The sequence below is a fragment of the Acinonyx jubatus genome, chromosome A3 (genome assembly GCF_027475565.1).
Source record: "Acinonyx jubatus isolate Ajub_Pintada_27869175 chromosome A3, VMU_Ajub_asm_v1.0, whole genome shotgun sequence".
NCBI lineage: Eukaryota > Metazoa > Chordata > Mammalia > Carnivora > Felidae > Acinonyx > Acinonyx jubatus.
The window spans coordinates 871885-891105 of record NC_069388.1 but is presented as its reverse complement, the minus strand read 5'-3'; the positions used below and the strand labels follow the sequence as shown (position 1 = coordinate 891105).

The 19221-nt window shown below is 61.0% G+C and overlaps 1 protein-coding gene and 1 long non-coding RNA gene across 3 annotated transcripts; one reads left to right on the top strand and one right to left on the bottom strand.

Annotated features, from left to right (window-relative positions):
• Positions 1–492: 492 nt before the first annotated feature.
• EEF1A2 (eukaryotic translation elongation factor 1 alpha 2) lies at positions 493–9914 on the bottom strand. Its single transcript, XM_027046598.2, has 8 exons — positions 9775–9914; positions 8223–8444; positions 6364–6543; positions 5652–5948; positions 4002–4152; positions 2400–2656; positions 1517–1751; positions 493–899 (listed from the first exon to the last, which is right to left on the bottom strand). The coding sequence occupies exons 2-8, from the start codon at positions 8364–8366 to the stop codon at positions 772–774; spliced, it is 1392 nt and encodes a 463-aa protein (XP_026902399.1). The 5' UTR covers positions 8367–8444; positions 9775–9914; the 3' UTR covers positions 493–771.
• A 1699-nt stretch (positions 9915–11613) lies between these two features.
• LOC106973726 (uncharacterized) lies at positions 11614–15813 on the top strand. 2 transcript variants are annotated; one of them, XR_001430039.3, is made up of 3 exons: positions 11614–13071; positions 14260–14509; positions 15524–15813. It is a non-coding gene; the product is annotated as an uncharacterized LOC106973726 (long non-coding RNA). The 2 variants fall into 2 exon arrangements; XR_008288998.1 differs by lacking the exon at positions 11614–13071 and having other exon boundaries at positions 13090–14509.
• Positions 15814–19221: the final 3408 nt, after the last annotated feature.

The following is a 19221-nucleotide window of genomic DNA, read 5'->3' as shown; positions in this document are numbered from 1 at the left end:
CCCGCCGCCCCCAACCTCGATGACCAAAGTCAGGGCTTTCTCTAGGGTTTTGCTCGGCTGGAGCTCCTGGGTGAGGGGAGGGCTCAGCTGAGGAGCCGAGCGGGGATGTAGGTGGTGGTGCCCCTCCAGCCACAGGCGACTGGCTGGGGAGGGGAGTGAGACGTGGGGGCCAGTGTGCCTGACAATCACTGGTGGGGGAGGAGCCCTCAGCTCTCAGAGAGACCCTCAAAACAGTCAGCCCCCTTCTGTGGATCCGAAGTGACTGATTGTGCTGGATGCCCCCAGGAGGGCATTCCAAAACCCGCCCCAGCCAGACCAGCTGCACTTCGGATCGGGCCTCCAGTACTGGGCCACAGCGTGTGTGGGGACCCCCGCCCCACCACCCACCCTGGGTAAACGCGGGAGGCCATCTGGGCCGGAAGGAAGGGGCTAGGGGAGAGCGCAGGGCGGCCCCCGCCCACCCCACCCCACCCAGAAGCAGGCGCACACGACTCTGGGGTCGCTCAGTTTATTGGTAAAACGGGCACTGAGCGCGGCGAAGTCTGGGCGCGGAAGCGGGGGCGGCGGGGGCGCTTTTCCTCTTAAAGAACTTCCACTGGACCTTGATGGCGAGCATCCAGTCGCTGACCGAGAGCCTCTTACAAGCGGAGGTGCAGACATGCGCCTGGCGGGGGAGCGGGGCGCCGGGCCGGGGGCGGGGCCGGGGCGGGGCCGGGGGCGGGGCCGGTACGCGGCGCCGCCGGGGAGGGTCGCGCCGCGGGCGCCCGTGCTTCACTTGCCCGCCTTCTGAGCCTTCTGCGCGGACTTGGTGACCTTGCCGGCGCCGCCGCTCTTCTTTTCCACGTTCTTGATGACGCCCACGGCCACCGTCTGCCGCATGTCGCGCACGGCGAAGCGGCCTGCGGGGAGAGGGCGTGAGGGGTGGGCGAGGACCGGCCTGGCCCCGCCCCGGCCGGGACACGCCGGGCGCAGGCGCACTCGCGCCCGCTGCTACCTGCCCAGCGGGGCTGCAGGTGGCGCGGTGCGGCCACTGCCCGAGGAGTGTGGGACGCTAGCGCTATCAGGTTCTCGGGTGGCAGGAACGACTGCAGGACCCGCCCCGGGCGTGTGGGGGTCCAAGGACGCGCCGACGCTCTTGGAGCGCGCCTGGCAAGGCACAGCTACGACGAAGCTGGCCGGCAGCCTACACGAGGCAGCTCTCGCATAGAGGCCGGTGGGTTATCCCAGGGACGTGTGTGCGGCCAGCCAGCCGCTGTCCAGCTCCGGCAGTCAGCCCTAATGCTGCCACTAGACTGGCTATGGGGCCCGGGGCCTTCATCTACAGAGGAGGACACCATCCCAGAGCTGGCCGGCAGGGCTGCTTCATGGGACGGAGGCCGCAGGTCTCCTGCTAAACTCTAAGCGGAGCAAACCGAAGGACCCCCCCCCGCCAAACCCCCCACCCGGAAGTGGTCCTCTGGCAGCCCGGACCAGCCCCACCCAGGCTGCACCTCCCTCCACCACCTGCCCAGCTCACCGAGAGGTGGGTACTGTGAGAAGCTCTCCACACACATGGGCTTCCCAGGGACCATCTCCACGATGGCTGCGTCACCGGACTTCAGGGCTTTGGGGTTGTCCTCCAGCTTCTTGCCTGAGCGCCGGTCAATCTTCTCCTTCAGCTCGGCAAACTTGCAGGCGATGTGTGCCGTGTGGCAGTCGATGACCGGTGAGTAGCCGGCACTGATCTGCCCTGGGTGGTTCAGGATGATAACCTGGAGGAAGAGGTGCACAAGGGCACAAGGCCGTCAGGCGTGCCCAGAGGGGGTGAGACGGCATCGGAGCGAAGCTTTAGGCCCAGGGGCCCAGGTGCTGGCCGTGAGGAAAGGTCAGGGACCCACACCCCTGACATGGACCCCAGGGTCCCCATCAAGCCTTTGGCAAACCACAGGAGAGAAACAGCCAGCAAGTGCACTGCATGAAGGGCCACTGGGCAGGACTCCTACTGTCTGCACTGGCCAGAGCTGAGGCAGGGGGATGAGAAAAGCGGACCTCAGTTATTACACTTCGGTTATATGTCAAGGAAGACAATTTTTACACCTGTTGTCACACGAAGAGGTGACCAAGAGGGTGCCGTGAAAATGTCGAGAAGAGAATAAAAGAAAAATGTAGAGATGTCTCCGGCAATAAACTACTAAAAACATGTTCAGGACTCAAGCGGGACCTCAGTGAGGTTCAGAGGCCGGGCCCCTCTGGTGTCCGCTCTTCCCGTGAGTGCCCTCAGCCCTGATCCAGCCTCTCCAGGCCTGGGTGGCCTCGTTTGTAAAGTGGGGGTCTACGTTTTCCCAGGCGCCCAGCACCGTACGATGACAGCCCCACCACCCTTGAGGGAACGGGCCACACCGGCCCCTGCAGCCACGCACCTGGGAGGTGAACTGGGCAGCCTCCTGGGGTGGGTCGGACTTGCTGTCCCCACACACGTTGCCTCGGCGGATGTCCTTGACCGACACGTTCTTCACATTGAAGCCGACGTTGTCACCAGGCAGGGCCTCGCTCAAGGCCTCATGGTGCATTTCCACTGATTTCACCTCCGTGGTGATGTTGACGGGTGCAAAGGTCACCACCATGCCCGGCCGAAGGATGCCCGTCTCCACTCGGCCCACGGGCACGGTGCCAATGCCTGGGTGGAAGGAAAGAGGGCTGTGAGGGGTGGGGGACAGGTGTGGCCACATGGGCAGAGTGCAGAGACGGGGGAGACCCCAGACAAGGCAGACACTGAGGTTCAGATAGAAGTGGAGGCTCCCCTGGCCTGTTCTGTCAGGAACAGAAAGGACTGAACAAGAGAGAACCCCTAGTGGTGCTGGGCAGGAGCAAAGTGTGGGGGGGGGGGGGCATGGGCAGAGGGAGGCCCATCTCGACCGGGGGCGGTACTGTGGGGACCCCTCCCTTCTCTGAGGCCCCTCCTGGTGAGGCAGCAGCAGCAGCATGGGTCAAGGTCATCCACCCAGGACTGCCTGCCTGTCTCAGGGAGCCACCCCCAGAGGGACACTGTGGCACCAGCGCTTCTCATGGATCCGCTGACGCCTGTGTGCCTGCTCAGTGGCTATGCGGGGTCCCCCAGCGTGCGTGCAGGGAGATCCTACTCCCATATCCCTGGCTGTGGTATGACAGACATTGAGGCTGGTGGCGGTTTTCTGTGCTAGGTGAGTGTGACACCCCCGTTCTGCATGAGCCCCCTGGCTGGGGGTCTCCACGGTGCCCCTTGTGGGCCTCATGTTTGCTTGTGGTTTCTCTGTCATCTCACGAATAGCATTTCTCATGCCTGGGGTAGGTCATGTCTCCCACAGGACTGGGACGGCCATGGGGGAAGGGGACATGTGAGTTACCCTTATGCCACCAACTCCTGGCACAGGGCTCAGTGCTTACTTGAAGAGAGAAAGACCCTGGACAGATGGATGAACGGGTAAGGGTGGGTAGGTGTGTGGGTGGATGGATGGATGGATGGATGGGGAGATAAATGGAGAGATGGATGGGAGGGGTGGGTGGATGTCTGGATGGACAGATAGGCAGATGGGTGGGTAGATGGATGGATGGATGGATGGATGAATGTGTGGGGTAAACAGTCGTCTGGATAGAGATGAATGGATGGATGGATGAATGAATGATGGATGGATGGTGGATGGACAGATGGATGGACAGATGGATGGATGGATGGATGGATGGATGGATGGATGGATAGATGTGTGGATTGATGGGTGGTGGATGGACATGTGGATGGATGTGTGGATGGACAGATGGATGGATGGATGGGGTGGATGGATGGATGGAGCATGGACGGGAGATGGACAGGTGGATGGATGGCCCCCAGGAAGTGTGCAGCACTGAGGGACAGGCAGATAACTTGGCCTCGAACCCTCCTTGTCAGGGGCCCTGGTCTCAGGAGCTGGGTGTGAGGGGTAGACCCGGCCAGGGTGGGCTGGGCCAGCTGCCTGAGGTGGAGCGTCCAGCACTGAACCGTCACTCACCGCCGATCTTGTACACGTCCTGCAGTGGCAGGCGCAGGGGCTTATCTGTGGGGCGTGTAGGGGGCAGGATGGTGTCCAGGGCCTCCAGCAGGGACACGCCGCTGGCGTTCCCCTCCTTACGCTCCACTTTCCAGCCCTTGAACCACGGCATCTGGACAGGAAGAAGGTGTCCGTTGGAGGCAGAGACCGCCTCCACCTGCCCCGCCCTGCCCCACAGCCCCAGGGCCTCCCCAGGACTTTCCAGAAATCCCGGTGGAGGCATGTGACCTGAGAGGGCTTGGGGAGCAGGGGAGCACGGGACTCGCCGCTACCTAATGGCCAACGGTTCACCCTAAGCCTGTTCATGCCATCGAGACGCTGCGCAGCCCTGCACCCTCCCCAGCTCTGGTCCACACTCCCAACATCACAGAAGCCTTGGGAAAGGAGGTCTGGCGAAAAAACAGGGGGGCCCCTTCCCCAGCCCAGACTGCTCACACCGCACTCAGACGGAGGCGGGTTCTGGCACCCCTGAATAAGCGTCCAGCATGGAGCCCAGCCCAGCTCAGCCCCTCTTTCTGGCAGCCCTCAGATCCCTGGGCAGGGCCGGCACCAGAGCGGGAGGGGCCAGAGTCCGGCCAGTGGCCAGCCTAGAGGCAGAGGGTCCAGCCTCGGCCCCCAACCGCTATGCCACCTGTCTCCAGGCACGACTGACCCGGCATTGCCCAGGGCTTCTCCTGCCTGGAGCCCCCCCGACCCACTGGCCACGGGCAGGGAGAAGGGGAGGGGGCCGGAAGTGCTGCCCAGTCCGCTCCCAGGGGCTGTGTCCTCCCAGCAGCACAGATCAACAGACGGCTCCCTGTGCAGCAGGTCAGGAGCGGGAAGTTCAGGGCTAGGGTGTTCTGTCGGCCCTGCCAGGAGGGTGGGGAGTGGCGGCTCACTGGTTGCTCCGTGACATCCTGTGCGGGACCCACCACATGCGAGCATGCAGCCCAGCGGGACGGGGGCAGGGTCCCCAGCTTCGGCCCAGGGCCCCCTCCATGCCCGCCCAGCTCAGTGTGGGTGGCTGCAGCACTGGCTGGAGCAAATGGCCACCCTTCTAGGCCAGCGCCGTCCTCTGCCTTCGCTGCATCCAGGCCCTTGTTCTCCCTTGTTCTCACGTTCTGAAAACCACTTCGGGCCCCGCCTCGTCACCTCCCGCTGAGTCAGAGTCCCTGAGATGCCGGCTGTGGCTGCGGGAGCCAGAAACTTCCCAGCTGGCCAGCGGAGAGCCGGGACTCGGCCCTTCCCAGAGCCCAGCCCGCTCCACACCCTGGGGAGACGACAACTAACCCCATAAGGGCAGAGCCCCCTGCAACAGAGCGCTTGGGCCTAGGCCGTGGCGGCCGCTGCTCCCACACTGCCTGCCCAGAGCCGGTACCCCTGGCCAGAGAAGGGGCCTCTGCTGGCCTCATGGGCACGGCGCCTAGGCCCCGAGGAGGCGGCGGCGGCCCGCCAGGCAGACACCCACGGGGCCGGGTGCCCAGGGTCATGCAGGTTAAGGGAACACAGTGGGGCTGAGGGGAGCCTGTGGACAGGCCTTCTGACCCAGTGCCCTGGGCTCCCTGGCAGGGTTCCGAGCGGCCCCGTCCCCACCCCCACCCCCCCCCCCCCGCCCAGCCCCGGGCAACTCACGTTGGGGGAGGGCTCCAGCATGTTGTCGCCGTGCCAGCCGGAGATGGGCACGAAGGGCACAGTGGCGGGGTTGTAGCCGATCTTCTTGATGTAGGCGCTGACCTCCTTGACAATCTCGTCGTAGCGCTTCTCGCTGTAGGCGGGCTCCGTGGAGTCCATCTTGTTGACCCCCACGATGAGCTGCTTCACGCCCAGCGTGTAGGCCAGCAGCGCGTGCTCACGGGTCTGCCCGTTCTTGGAGATGCCCGCCTCGAACTCGCCCACTCCTGCAGCCACTATGAGCACCGCGCAGTCCGCCTGCCCGGCAGGTCAGGTGCAGTGAGCCCCAGGCCCCGCCTCGCACCGGGCCCCGCCAGGCAGGTGCCCCGGGACAGGCCCTCGGGCTCTGGGCCTTAGGGGCGGCAGCAGGGGCTCGTCCGCCCGTGCGAATGGCCTGACGGTGTCTGGGTCTGTCTGTCTGCAAAGGTGGCCCTGACAGTGGCCAGCGGTCCTTGTGGGCACCTCTGCCTAGCTGAGATGATGGGGCCCTTGGTCAGCTCTGTGGGGGACTCTGTCCAGGTGTGATGAGGTCATCTCACTCTCCCTCCCCTCTCCCTCTCTCTCCTTGTGCCCTGGCAAGGGAGCAGAGGAAACCCAGCTACCCCTCAAGGCTCCCGGGCCCCCAGGTGTATACTGAACGGGTGCCCCCTCGGCCCCCTGCAGCCCTGCCCACCTGGGACGTGCCAGTGATCATGTTCTTGATGAAGTCGCGGTGGCCGGGGGCATCGATGATGGTGATGTAGTACTTGGTGGTCTCGAACTTCCAGAGGGAGATGTCGATGGTGATGCCGCGCTCCCGCTCCGCCTTCAGTTTGTCCAGCACCCAGGCGTACTTGAAGGAGCCCTTCCCCATCTGGGGGGCGGGGGAGGGGGATGGTTCAGGGAGGGGCTTGGGACTCAGCCCCCGGACCACGGCAGCATGTCACAGCGGAGAGACCTGGGTGACAGCCTCCCTCGCTCCCCACTGGAACCCCAGGACCCCGATCCCATCTCCGGAGCGAGGGAGTCAGATGCAAGGACCTCTGAGGGACACCTCGACCTCGGCCCTGCCATCCTGTGGCCCCCCAGGTCTGGCCTTTGCCACCTCGATGCTTGCCATTTGAACGTCCACCAGTAGGTGGCGCAAGGGCCTGGGAGTCAGGCCTGCGGAGAAGCCCCCAGGCGATTTAAACCCCTCCCCTGGCTGGGGGCTCCCCTTTATCTGAAGCTGGCGACCCCCGCACCCGCAGCCGCACCCGCAGGCGCAGATCGCTGCGTCAGCCACAGGCCTGCAACACCGCTGTCGACGTGTCAAGCCCAAAACCCCTCTGTGATTTTTTTAAGACAAAAAATAAAAAGGAAATTGGATGAGGTTGCATGGCAGGGTCGGGCTTTCCAGCTCTTTCTACAGACAGCCAAGGCTTCCTAGTAGCTCTGAGGCCCCTCCTCCCCTTCCTCGCCCCACCTGCAAACACCTGTGCCCAGCCCAGCGAGGCCTCCCGTGCCGGGCCCAGAGCTGTGGTTACTGCCGCCCAGCTGGGCTGATGTGAGGCTGCCCGGCCAGGAGGGCCGCCCTGCCAGGACCCACATGGGACCCAGCTAGACCTGAATCAGACATCCTGCAAACACCCACGGCCTCCCCCCAGCGCCAAACCCGCAGGGAAGGAGGGAGTGACGCAGCGTTTGGGCCCAGGCGCGGAGGGAGGCGGCCCAGCACCCCCCCACACACACACACACACTCCGAGCGAGGTCACCCCAGGCCAGCAACTGACTCCTCCTGGGCCCTGGCCCCCACCCCTCTGTCATCCAGGAGAGGACCCTTACAGCCCCCCACACGGGGGCTTCTCCCAGAGCCCAGGGGTGGGGGCAGGGGTCGCAAAGAGCAGACCCCCACTCCATGACCACTTCCCACTCGGGGGTCTCTGCCACTTGAGAGAAAGCTCAGTCACCGGGGCCCCTCTCATCCTCACCAGGCAACCAGAATCCCCCCCCCCCCCCAAAGAGTGCCACCCTGGACAAGCAGCCCTCCCCAGCCCAGCATGAGAAAGTGGAGCTGATGGGCTGGGGCCGGGTGCCCATCAGTGAGCTATTAATAGCCACCCTGAGTCGTGGCCCAGCCCCGGGACAAGTGAGGGCAGCAGTGCCTGCAGCCCCAGCACTCGGCCGTGGGGACACGGGAACCCCACCCATTCCAGGTTCTCAAGTCCAGCGTGGCAGAGAGTTCCGGAGCCTGCTGTGGTGGGGGGGGGGGGGGGCAGCAGAAATGCTGCGTCCAGGCCACCTCCCCTGCCCCAGGGGCAGAGCCAGCGGGCCACCCCTCCCCTGCCAACACCAAGCACATCCTCAGAGGGAGGCAACCCCTCCCCCCCCGTGCCACTCCACCTGGACTCTCTCAGATATTTGTCCCCCACGCGGCTTCCTTTAGGGCTCACACCGCCCTCGTGCCCTGGAGGAGATCAGCTGTGCCTGGAGTCAGGGACGTGCCAGCCCGGCCTCCAAGGCGGGAAGCTGTCCCCTCAGTGTGGCGAAAAAGACAGGGGCCCCCAGGCTCACCTCCGCCGCCTCCTTCTCAAACTTCTCGATGGTCCTCTTGTCGATGCCTCCGCACTTGTAGATGAGGTGGCCCGTCGTGGTGGACTTGCCGGAGTCCACGTGGCCTATGACCACGATGTTGATGTGGGTCTTCTCCTTGCCCATTCTGCCCGGGGTGGGGGGAGGGGCCGGACCGAGCTGGAGCGCTGTGGCTCAGGATGAGGGGGCTGTCGGGCAGTGATTCTGTGGGGTGGGGTGGGGGACAGGCCACAGAGAGCCTCAGACGGAGGCCAGCAGAGACACTGCCCTGCACAGGTTGCCAGCACACCCCCACCCCTGCCCACACACCTGGCCCCGAGGCAGGGGCCGCATTCCCACATTTAGTAGGGAGGGAAGGCCACCCCCCAGCCTGGGCCTGGCCCTTTCGGGTCAAGTGGCAAGCCCCAGCAGTCCAATCTGCAGTAAATATCGGGGTGCTGTGCCCACAGGGCACCCCCATGAAGGACGCTAACCCCCCCTGAAGGCGGGGGAGGAGCGCCAAGCTGGGCGAGCCCCATGACCAGCCAGGAGCCCGGTGATGAGTCACCCTGCCCCGCTCTCCGCTCTCCGGGGCTCTGTCCCTGATGCTTCTCCCCTCCCGGGAGTCCCAGGCCCACTGCTGTGCCCCACCCCCACCAGCATAGCTGTCGCCTGGTGGAGAGACGGTCAGTGCTCCCCACTCCTCTCCTCCAGCAGAGAGGGAGCCATCTTCCCCTCATCCCTGCCAGGCAGGCTGGCACCAGGGGAGACAGGCTGGGCCAGAGCTCCGACAAGGCGGTGGTGCCCAGACAGGGGGCCTAGAATAGCTTGGGCCCTCCCCGGACCCGGGCAGGGGGCAGACAGTAGGGCAAGGGAGTGGGGTGCCGGCTCTGAAAGAGGAGAGAAGAATCTGGCCCCGCAGCCAAGCTCAGCAAGAGCCAGACAGCCATGCCTGCAGCCTGGTGGGGGCAGGGGGGCACCCCCTCCCCCTCTCCCTCTGGTCAGAACCCAGGTCACAGCCCCTGCCCCATCCTGGAGGTCAGTGAAGAAATCTGGGCAGCCCGGGAGGGGACAGGTGCCTGAGGGAGGGAAACAGTGCACCCTAGGGTGCAGACACCAAGCGGACACCCCTAGGCCCACCCGGTGGGGGCAGGGTGGCGAGTGCCTCTGGGCTCTCACTGCCTCCCCCTCCGCGGGCATCTCCAGCAGCCCCCAGCAAGGACGACCCTGCCCCAACCCCGCAGGGCCCCAGCCGGTTCCAAGGTCACGGCAGCAGGGCGATCGCCGCCGCCCAGAAGACCGCTCCCCCCGCCGCCACCACCGCATAAACAAACGCCACCGCGGTGCCCCCACCCCAGCCCCTGTCGCCAGCGGGGACCGAACCCTGGTGCCGGTCCGGGCGCGTGGGATGGCTGGCCGAAGCCCGGGGTGAGCAGCGCAGCCTGGCCAGGCGCCTCCCTGGCCCCTCTCTGCCTCCAGGTCCCGTCCCCCGAGAGAGGGCCCTCTGCGGAAAGCTGGGGATGGAGCCGGAGACCCGGAGGCCGAGCGTCCTTACCCAGAGCCGAGATCTCAGCCAGAGGGACTAGCGGCGCCGGCGCGGCGGTTTTATCTCTCCGGGAGGGGGTCCACCTATTGACGGAGCGGGCGCAATGCACCGCGCCCCTGCAGTACGGCAATGCGGTACCGGCGGGGGAGGGGGGCGGGCGGGGCCGGGGCGGGGACGCGAGGGATGCGGGGATGCGGGGACGGCGGACGCGCGCGGGCGCGGCAGGGACGCGACAGAAAGATGCGGCGAGGGAGCGAGCGACAAAGGCGCGGACGCACCCGGAGGGAGTGCAGGCAGGGAGGCGCGGAGAGAAGAGAGGGGGGCAGGGGGAGGGAGACAGAGAGGAGGGAGGCGACGGGAGAGAAACAGCCAGAGATGGAGGGCAGATGAAGCAGAGCCGGAGTGGCCAGGCTCAGGCGCTCCTGGAGAGAGCGAGAGGGCACTGCAGATGCCGAGGGAGGTCTCAGGCCAGGGGTCAGCCCCAGGTACCGGAAAACACAGGTGGGGCCAGGGTAGCAGCAGGTAAGGCCTCGGCCAGGAGGGGGCAGGGACTGAGGTCAGGGGACTGAGGTCAGGGCACTGAGGTCAGGGACTGAGCCCTGGCCTGGCCCTCCACGTGGTTGGTGCCCGACGCACTAACAAGCCTCTGTTCTGCCTCCTCAGTGTGGCCTCTGCGGAATGGGTCCTTTCCCCGAGACCCTGGAATCTGCTTGCTTCCAGGCCCCTGTGCCTGGGTGCCTGCCACGTGGCCTCACCCTGGCGTGCCCCCAGTCCGGCCCCATGGGACAGACTGAAAATGGTGTGTCCAGGGTCCCCTCAGTTCGCCAGAGTGACCTGAGGCCTGAGGCGATCCACCTCCACCACTGTCCCTCTGAGGCTTCTGGAAAGGACTGTTTTCACCCTGGGCCTCTCTCCATGCAGGGAGCACCCAGGTCTGTTCCCAGAGCCCACTGGTGCCTCCTGGGCTGCCCTGGTGTGCACGACGGGCAGGAGCCCCCAGGGAAGCGGAGCCCCCAGGGAAGCAGAGTCCCAGGCCACAGATGGGGGACCTCTGAGGGTCCTGGGCAGACCAGGGCAATGGCCAAAATGGGTTTTCAGGGGAGGGACGGGGAAGCGCTGTGTTGTGTGAAAACCAAGTCTACAGGCCTCTCCGCCGTTGGCACCTCTCCCCGTGGCCTCATCTGCCATCGTCCGGCCACCGCTCCTGTCTTATTCTTCTTAGTGACTGCAGGGTCTTTAGAAATGTGTGTTGAGTGGGTGAGAGCAGAGGCCTAGTGCCCAGCTCCTTGCACGGGGGCAGTGGCTGAGAGAGCCCTCAGAGATGGGACCCTCAGAGGTCGGGGGGGGGGGGGGGGAAGGGGCCCAGCACAGTGGGGGGGGGGGGGCAAGCAGGTCTCCCGTGCTCAGGGAGAGGTCTCTGAGGGAGGGACAGGCTGTCCCATTGGGCTGTGAGGACGGGGGACCTGCCCCACAGGACCAAGGTCTGCACCCACAGACAGACGGACTCCTGGCCCTTTCAGGCAGGGAGGGGCTCACAGATGACTCCGGGCACCTCCAAGTGCTGCTGATACTATCACGCAGGAGCCAGGAATTAAAAATAAACTCCTGGCAAGAAACGGAGACCCACCCCACCCCCCGCCCAGCTGCCCTCTATATTTAATGCGTGGCTCCCGCCTGAAGGTTAGCAGGGGTCTGGGAGACATCGGGATTGGCTGAAGCTGGGATGGGCCAAACCAAGGCTGAGGGAGGCCCAGGTCCATGGAGACGCCCACCCCCATTTCCCCAGAGGGACCACCAGCGCCCAGGACCCCGGGCTGCCTGCAGACCGCTCCCCGTCAACAGGTCTGGACTGCGCACCTACTCTGGGCTTACCCACGGCCGTCAGCCTGGTGGGGACCGAATCACGTTGTGACACCCCTGCCAGGGGCAGGCCGGTGCCGGGAGGTGCTGCTCAGGGGAGCAGCCACTGCCGGTGGGATGCAGCATCCTCCCTGAAAGCCCTACACGCTGACCCCGAGGGGTCTCGGGTGTTTTCTCCAAGGTGCCTCTGTGTCCCCAGGATGCGCCCCGTGCACCTGCAGTGGGGCAGCCTGCAGGGCCCTGGGAGGCTGGGTGAGGTGGCGACACTCAAGCTCTCTTGGACGGTGAGACTGCATAATAAGACACCGACAGTGCTGAACAAGCCCGTACGACTGCAGAGTCCCCAAACTAACTAACACCTCCTCACCATCGCACAGCATTTAATAACTACAGGTCACTGAACAGAACCAAACACCAAATACTAAATAACCCGTCTCCAGGCCTTGTGAGTTCATCAAGTGCTGGGTGGGCCTACCAGGCGGCGGGGCACCCACTGACCAAGAGTCAGCTGGGCACAGACAGACAAGCCACAGTGCCCAAGGTCACACAGCAAGGAGAGCGGAACCTGCCGGCAGCTTGGAAGGCCTGAGTCCGGCAGTGTCACTCCTGGACAGAGGCCAACCGGTTCCCGCCTGCGCTCCTCCCCTCCTCCCAGGTCAGGCTTGCCACGCCTCCCCCTCCAACTCCCCCCAACCCCCCCCCTCCCAAATCCGAGCCTCTAGTCACAACGGCCCCCAGAGCAGCCAAGGGGGTGGTTAGGGCGGGGGGGGGGGGAGCAAAGAAGGGGCCACCGCCTCACGGCACACCTTCTGTCCCCTCCGGTGGCCCCCAGCTACCCCCAGCGGGGAACTGTTTGGGGAGACACAGGCAGCCCCCACTTTGACGGGCTGAGGTTTCATGAGCCCGTGGAAAGAAGACCCAGCTAAAATTAACCGTTATCAAGCTGTCAGCCTGGAAATAAACCCTCCTCCTATTGGCTGCTGGTGATGTCACTGCTGGGTTAATAATAACCTGCGAATGCATAACTGACCAGCTGGGCATGTGCCTTCCTGCGGGGCCAAGGCCAGTGGTCACCCTGGGAGCTGCTGCCCGGGCAGTGACTTGGAGGCAGGATGGGGGTCAGGGCTGAGCACACCCTCCAGCCTTGGGGTGTCTCAGAATGACCTCAACTCCTGGCCTTGGGCCACAGGCTCCTGTCTGTCCCCAGGACTTCCGGTGTTCACCCTCATGTGCAGGGTCAGTCACATCTCATCTCCCAGCCTACCTGGGCAGCAGGACCCTGGACGGCCTTGGGGTCAAGGTCCTCCCTCCCCCAGCTCCCCAGGCTGGACAACCAGGGAACTGAGCTGCCCATGAGTCCGCACATTAGGTGGTGTCCATGGAGGAGGAACTGTCGGCTGCTGAACTCCCCTCGGAAAAGCGAGATCGTGCCCCCAAATCAGAGAAGTAGGGGCCAGAGGGGGCGGCGGCCTGGTGGCAGGGCCGGGGCGGGGCTGGAGGAGGGGTGGCGGGCCGGCCGCTTGCGCCCCAACTAGACCCCAAGGCTAGGCAGGGGCCCCACCGAACGTCCAGCCCTGGGCTCGGTCCCTGGGCCGAGTGGAACGGGGTGCAGGGCGTGACTTACTAGACAATCTAGGCCCCCAAACGGCCCACCTTAAGAAACCTAGCGTGCCTGGAGGGTGGGAGGCCCCGAGGAGGGGGATGCAGCCCCTCAGGGAAGGGAAGGTCAGCCGGCCCTGCCCTACCAGCCATCAGCACTTGGGGCCGATCCCCCAGCAACACAGCGGGGCGCTGTTGCCATGGCGAAGGAGCAGAGCTCCACCCAGAGCCCGGGTTAGTGTCACCAGTGCTTGGGAGGGCAGCTTCCTGCCGCCACCAGAGCTCCACCCCTGCCCTGCCCAAGCCCAGCGCCACCACCGGGGAAGGGGTCTGGCGAGCTTTGCCCTCTGAGCCCCCCAGAGTCCAGGGCTCCAGCCTAGCACCAGGAGGAGGGGGGGGGCCCAGCCCCCCCATGTGGTCCATGGCAGGCTGAGGGGCCACTGGAGAGCCCAGGGGATGGGTCAACCTCTCTGGCCAAGAAGGGGCAGCCCCTATGGTGGGGCCCAGAGACGGAGGGAGCCCCTGGGGAGGGTCTACAGACCCACTGCCCACTCCTCAGGTGCTGCAGGGAGAGGCCTCAGTGCTCAGTTCAAGGAGGAGTGTCTCCAGGCAGACAACCCTGGGGATCCTGAGGCTCCTTAGCAACTCTGGGCCCATGTTTTCACCTCGTAGGTAGAGCAAACCCTCGGCAGGGCAATTGGGAATAACCTGCCTCCAGAGCAGGAGGCCTCGTGGGTGTCTTAGGGTGACTGGTGCAGGAGGCTGTTGGCGGCCTCCATCAATGGTAGAGGTCCAGAGCCTGCCCTGCCCCAGGGGAGACCCCCTCCCTACTGGCAAGACTGAGGAAGCTCGTCCTTGGCTAGAGAAAAGGTGGGGGGGGGGTGTGGGGACTGTCCTTGGAAATGCTTAGAGAAAAGTGCACAAATGACAAAGGTACCTGGCCACCCAGATCAAGAAACACAACACTCCCTCGTGCCCTCAGAGGTGACCACTGTCCTGACTTCTTAGACCGTGCATCATGTTGTCTACTCTCAGACTTCACATACACGGTCTACACGGTAGTTGTTTCTTCTCACTGCCGTACGGGGTTCCGCATTCAGTGTTGCTCCACGATAAGGTTGCCGTGTGCCGCTGTGTGTGAACTTGTGCGAGGACGCCACGGGGATGGGGTTCGGAGCCACAGGTGTGCGCCGTCATCTGTTCACCACCTCTTGGCTCGAAACTCCCGCCTCAAGACCTGCTCTGTGATGACGGACAGACTTACCTGAAGCATTTCTGCTTTACGGTGAGCAGATCATTCCATAGGCAGGCACTGAAGGATAAATTCACCGCTGAGAGAAAATTAATTGATCGCTGGCTTTTTTCCTTGCTGGTATGAGGAAATTCTTCTATTTCTTTGCACATCTAGTAATTTTTGGCTGAATGCTGAACGTTCTGTGAAGACTCTGGATTCTGTTATCTTCCTCTGGAGACTGTGGGTTCTTATTTTAGTGGCCATTCAATCGCTGGGCCTGTAGGGGCTTGTTTTCATGCTTTTTGGTGTTGATTTGTGGAACACCCAACATAACTTCCCTCAGATGGATAAGATTCAACTTTCAGTCTTGGTCCCCCAGCCTTTCATGAGGCTCAGCTTTAACTTTTCTTAGATGGTCCTAGAGTAGACATTACTTTAGGTGGTACTCTTCTCTCTCTCTCTCTCTCTCCTAATGTTTATTTATTTTGGAGAGAGAAAGACAGTGTGAGTGGGGGAGGGGCAGAGAGAGAGGGAGACACGGAATCCAAAGCAGGCTCCGGGCTCTGAGCTCTCACCACAGAGCCCGACACGGGGCTCAAACCCACAAACCGTGAGATCATGACCTGAGCCAAAGTTGACTGAGCCACCCAGGCACCCCATCTCTCTCTCTCTCTCTTTTTTTTTTTTTATTTTATTTATTTAAGTAATCTCTACCCCCAACATAGGGCCCAAACTCATGACCATGAGATCAAGAGTTGTGTGCTCCTCTGACTGAGCCAGCCCGGTGCCCCTGTAGTCTTATCTCTTAAAGAAATAAGTCAGAAGGTCTCTCCATCCCAGCCAGGTCCAGATACCAGTGGTGCCCAGCATGGGATGTCTGCTGATATTCTGGCTCTGATCTCAACTCACCCCCCCTCCCCAGGATTCATGCCCTGGAGTAACTTCTTCCCCCTGAGGGCAGAAAGAGCCTGTGGCTTGCATCCAGCCAACAGAACATGACAGAGGGGGTGAGCTATAACTCCCTTACTTGGCCTACGTTATTTAAGACCCTGTCTCGGCAGACAGACCGGAACGAGGGATTCTCCTCTTGGCCTTGAAGAAGAGAACTACCAAGATGTGAGAAGGCCTGTAAGGGGCCACAGGTCAAGGAACCCCTAAGAGCTGTGAGTGGCCTCCAGCTGTCCAGCCAAAGAAAGCAGCCATGTGACCTTAGAAGAGGACCGTGAGCTTCGTAAGGAAACTGATGGCTTGGTGGCACCCTTCTGAAGCCCTGAGCAGAGGACCCAGTAAGCCGTGCCTGGACCCCTGACCCAGGGAGCTGGGTGTGCACAATAAACGCATGTTTTGTAAAGCCACTAACCTGTGATCATTTGTTATGCAGCAATAGATAACTAGTACACGAGGACACAGACCGTGGTGTCTGCTCTCCGTGAGCCCCCCAGGCTCCCCCAGCCAGAAGGCACAGACCCAAGCCACTCCCCGCGCTTCAGCCGGCCTGCGCCCCAGCCTCAGCCTGACCCACTTGGATGACCCTGCGAGTGTGGGTCCGCTGAACCCACCTCCCTCCACCCGCAGCCCTACTCCCTGGGCCCCCACCGCCTGGGGCGGCTGCCGCAATGGGGTCTAGCTCCACGCTTCCTCGTGGACACAGGGCTGGCCTGCCACCTGCCACTTCACCGTGGCCGGAAGCAATAGATTCCACACATGTACATTTTTTTCTTCTGAAATCATTGCAAACTTAGAGAAATGTTGCAAGAGTAGGTGCCCCCAGTGTCGGGCGCCCTTCGCCGGCACCCTATTGTCAATGCCTGCCCATCTGCGTTCTCGTTCTCTGTGTGTGTCCATGCAATTCTGTGTGTGTGTCCATGCAATCCTCTCTGTGTGCGTCTATGCAACTCTCCGTGTGTGTATCTACGCATATTCTTTTTTCCAAGCCACTTGCGAAGGGGCTGCGTAAATCATTGCCCTCAGCACTCGACTGCATCCTTCCAACTGACACAACACTTCGGTCTACGAGCCCTGTTCCGATGGCGCCAGCCGCCCCGGCAGCTTTTCCCGGTCTGCGACCGAACGCTGGTTTCCCAAGTCACATGTCCTGATCTCCTCTAATTGGAAATAGTTCCTCTGCCATTTGTGTCTTTTATGACACTGACGTTTTTTAAGAGTTGAGGCCAGTTGCTTTGAAGAGTTCCGTCTTCTGGAGCTTCTGATGTTTCTGCACGAATGAGTTCAAGTTTTATTTTCCTGGTGGGAATCCCCGCCGAGCAACACGTATTCCCCTCAACGCATCCGAAGGGGAGGTGCCTCACATCGGTTAGTTCCCTGACAGGGATGTCACCCCCGACGACCCAGTGACGGTGGTGGCCGCTAGCTTTTCCTGTAGCAAAGTTTTATTTTCCCCTCGTAAGTATGAGCTAATTAATGAGGATGCACCTTGGATTCTGTAGATATCCTGTTCCTCATCGAAATCCTCTTTCAACCCAACACTCATTGATGATTCTTACCTGCATCCATTTCTACTATGGTGGCTGTGCTTTTTGAATTATTTTTTGTTTTTATCTTTTTAAGTTGTCACACAGAAAAGGGACTCTCGGGGGAATACACAGTTGGATGAATGTTAGCACACGCGCAGATGACTGTAGCCACGTTGATCAGGACACAGACTGTCCCATCCCCAAAACTCTCCTCCACGCTCTCGCTTTATGCTTAGATGGTCCTCTTGCCCCGGCGGCCGCTGAGCTGTTCTCCATTACTGTGGCGTCGTCTTGGGAGCGTCATGTGAACAGAAGCTTACACCATGTCCCTTTTGGGGCGGGTTTCTTTCCCTTAGCATGACACCTTAGAGATTCATCCAGGTCGCTGTGTCGCAACCCTTTGTTCCTTTTTATCGATGGATAAAATTCCATATACAGCGAGAACACAGGTTATCTACCCACTTCTCCCCTGAATCACATTTGAGTTGTCTCCAGTTCGGGCAGTCATGAATAAAGCTGCCGTCGACATTTGCACGCAAGTTTTTGTGTGAACACATCTGGGTTTCTCTCGGGCAAATGCCAGGAGTAGGGGCTGCTGGGTCGTGTGACAGGTGTATGTTTAACCTATTAAGAAACTGCCAAACTAGGGGCGCCTGGGGGGCTCAGTCGGTTAAGTGTCCGACTTCGGCTCAGGTCATGATCTCACGGTGTGTGGGTTCGAGCCCCGTTACAGGATCTGAGCTGTCAGCCCAGAGCCCAGAGTCTGCTTCGGATTCAGTGTCTCCCCCTCTCTGCCCCTCCCCAGAGCTCATGCTCTGTCACTCAGCAATAAATAAATGTTTAAAAAATGTTTTTAAATCTTTGTTAGATATTTGATTTGCAAATACTTCCTCCCCACCGGTGGCTTCTCTTTTTGTACTTGTATCCACAGCACAAAATTTTCCATTTTGATAAAGTCCATTCATCAATATTTTTCTTACGCGGATCACGCTTTTCACGCTTTTGACATTGGCTAGCCCCAGATCACAAAGATTTTCTCCCATACTTTCCTCCAAAGCCGTGAAGTTCTATGTGTCCCACCTGGAGACATTACCCATTTTTGAGTTAATTTTTATAGAAGGTGTGGGATTTAGGTCAAGTGTTACTTTTCTTGCATAAGGATGTACCGTTCTCCCAGTACCGCCTATTGAAAAAATTACACTTTCTCTGTCGAACTGCTTTCACATCTTCTCAAAACACCGTTGGGCATGTGTGTGGGAGGGCTGTTTCCGGACGCTCTTCTGTCACAGTGATTTATGTCCATGTCTTTGCCAAGGCCATGCTGACCTGATTACTATAGTCTTATAGCAACTGCCAGACTCAGGCAGCGTGTGGAAAGCATGGTCTCTTCAACAAGTAGCGCTGTGATAACTGGATAAACACACACGAAAGAATGAATTTGGACCCCTACCTCGTGCCATATACAAAAATTAATTCAAAATGGATCAAAAGCCTGATAAAACTATAAAACTGTTAGAAGAAAACACAGGTGTAAATCTTCATGACCTTGGATTTGGCAGTGGTTTCTAAGATGTGGCACCAAATACATGGGCAACAAAAGAAACAATAAGTAAACCGGACTTGAAAATGTTTAGCTTCTGTGCAAAAAAGGACACTATGAAGACGGTGAAAATGCAACCTACAGAATGGGAGAAAATATTTACAGATCATGTTGGGTAAGGGTCCAGTGTCTGGAATATATAAGGAACTCTTACAACTCAATTTAAAAATGGGTGGCAGGGGGAGGGGCACCTGGGTGGCTCAGTCGGTCAAGTGTCCCTCTTCAGCTCAGGTCACGATCTCATGGGTGTTGAGTCCGAGCCCCGCATCGGGCTCCGTGCTGACAGCTCAGAGCCTGGAGCCTGCTTCAGATTCTGTGTCTCCCTCTCTCTCTGCCCCTCCCCTGCTCACATTCTCTCTCTCTCTCTCTCTCTCTCTCTCTCTCTCTCAAAAATAAATAAATAAACTTTAAAAAAATGGGCAAGGTATATGAATATACATTTATCCAAAGGAAATCTGCAGATGGTCGATGGGCACACGAAAAGATACTGAACATTATTAGGCACTGTGAACCTATATAACAGATCATCAAAATACATGAACCCAGGGGCGCCTGGATGGCTCAGTCGGTTGAGCGGATGAGCTTCGGCTCAGGTCATGATCTCGCGGTCCGTGAGTTCGAGCCCCGCGTTGGGCTCTGTGCTGACAGCTCAGAGCCTGGAGCCTGTTTCAGATTCTGTGTCTCCCCCT

Coding starts and splice junctions, on each gene's coding strand:
- EEF1A2 (XM_027046598.2), bottom strand. CDS start 8,366: ATGGGCAAGGAGAAGACCCACATCAACATCGTGGTCATAGGCCACGTG. Junction 5,949..6,363: donor TGATCACTGGCACGTCCCAG/GTGGGCAGGGCT, acceptor CCTGCCGGGCAG/GCGGACTGCGCGGTGCTCAT. Junction 1,752..2,399: donor CTGCCCAGTTCACCTCCCAG/GTGCGTGGCTGC, acceptor CTCTTCCTCCAG/GTTATCATCCTGAACCACCC.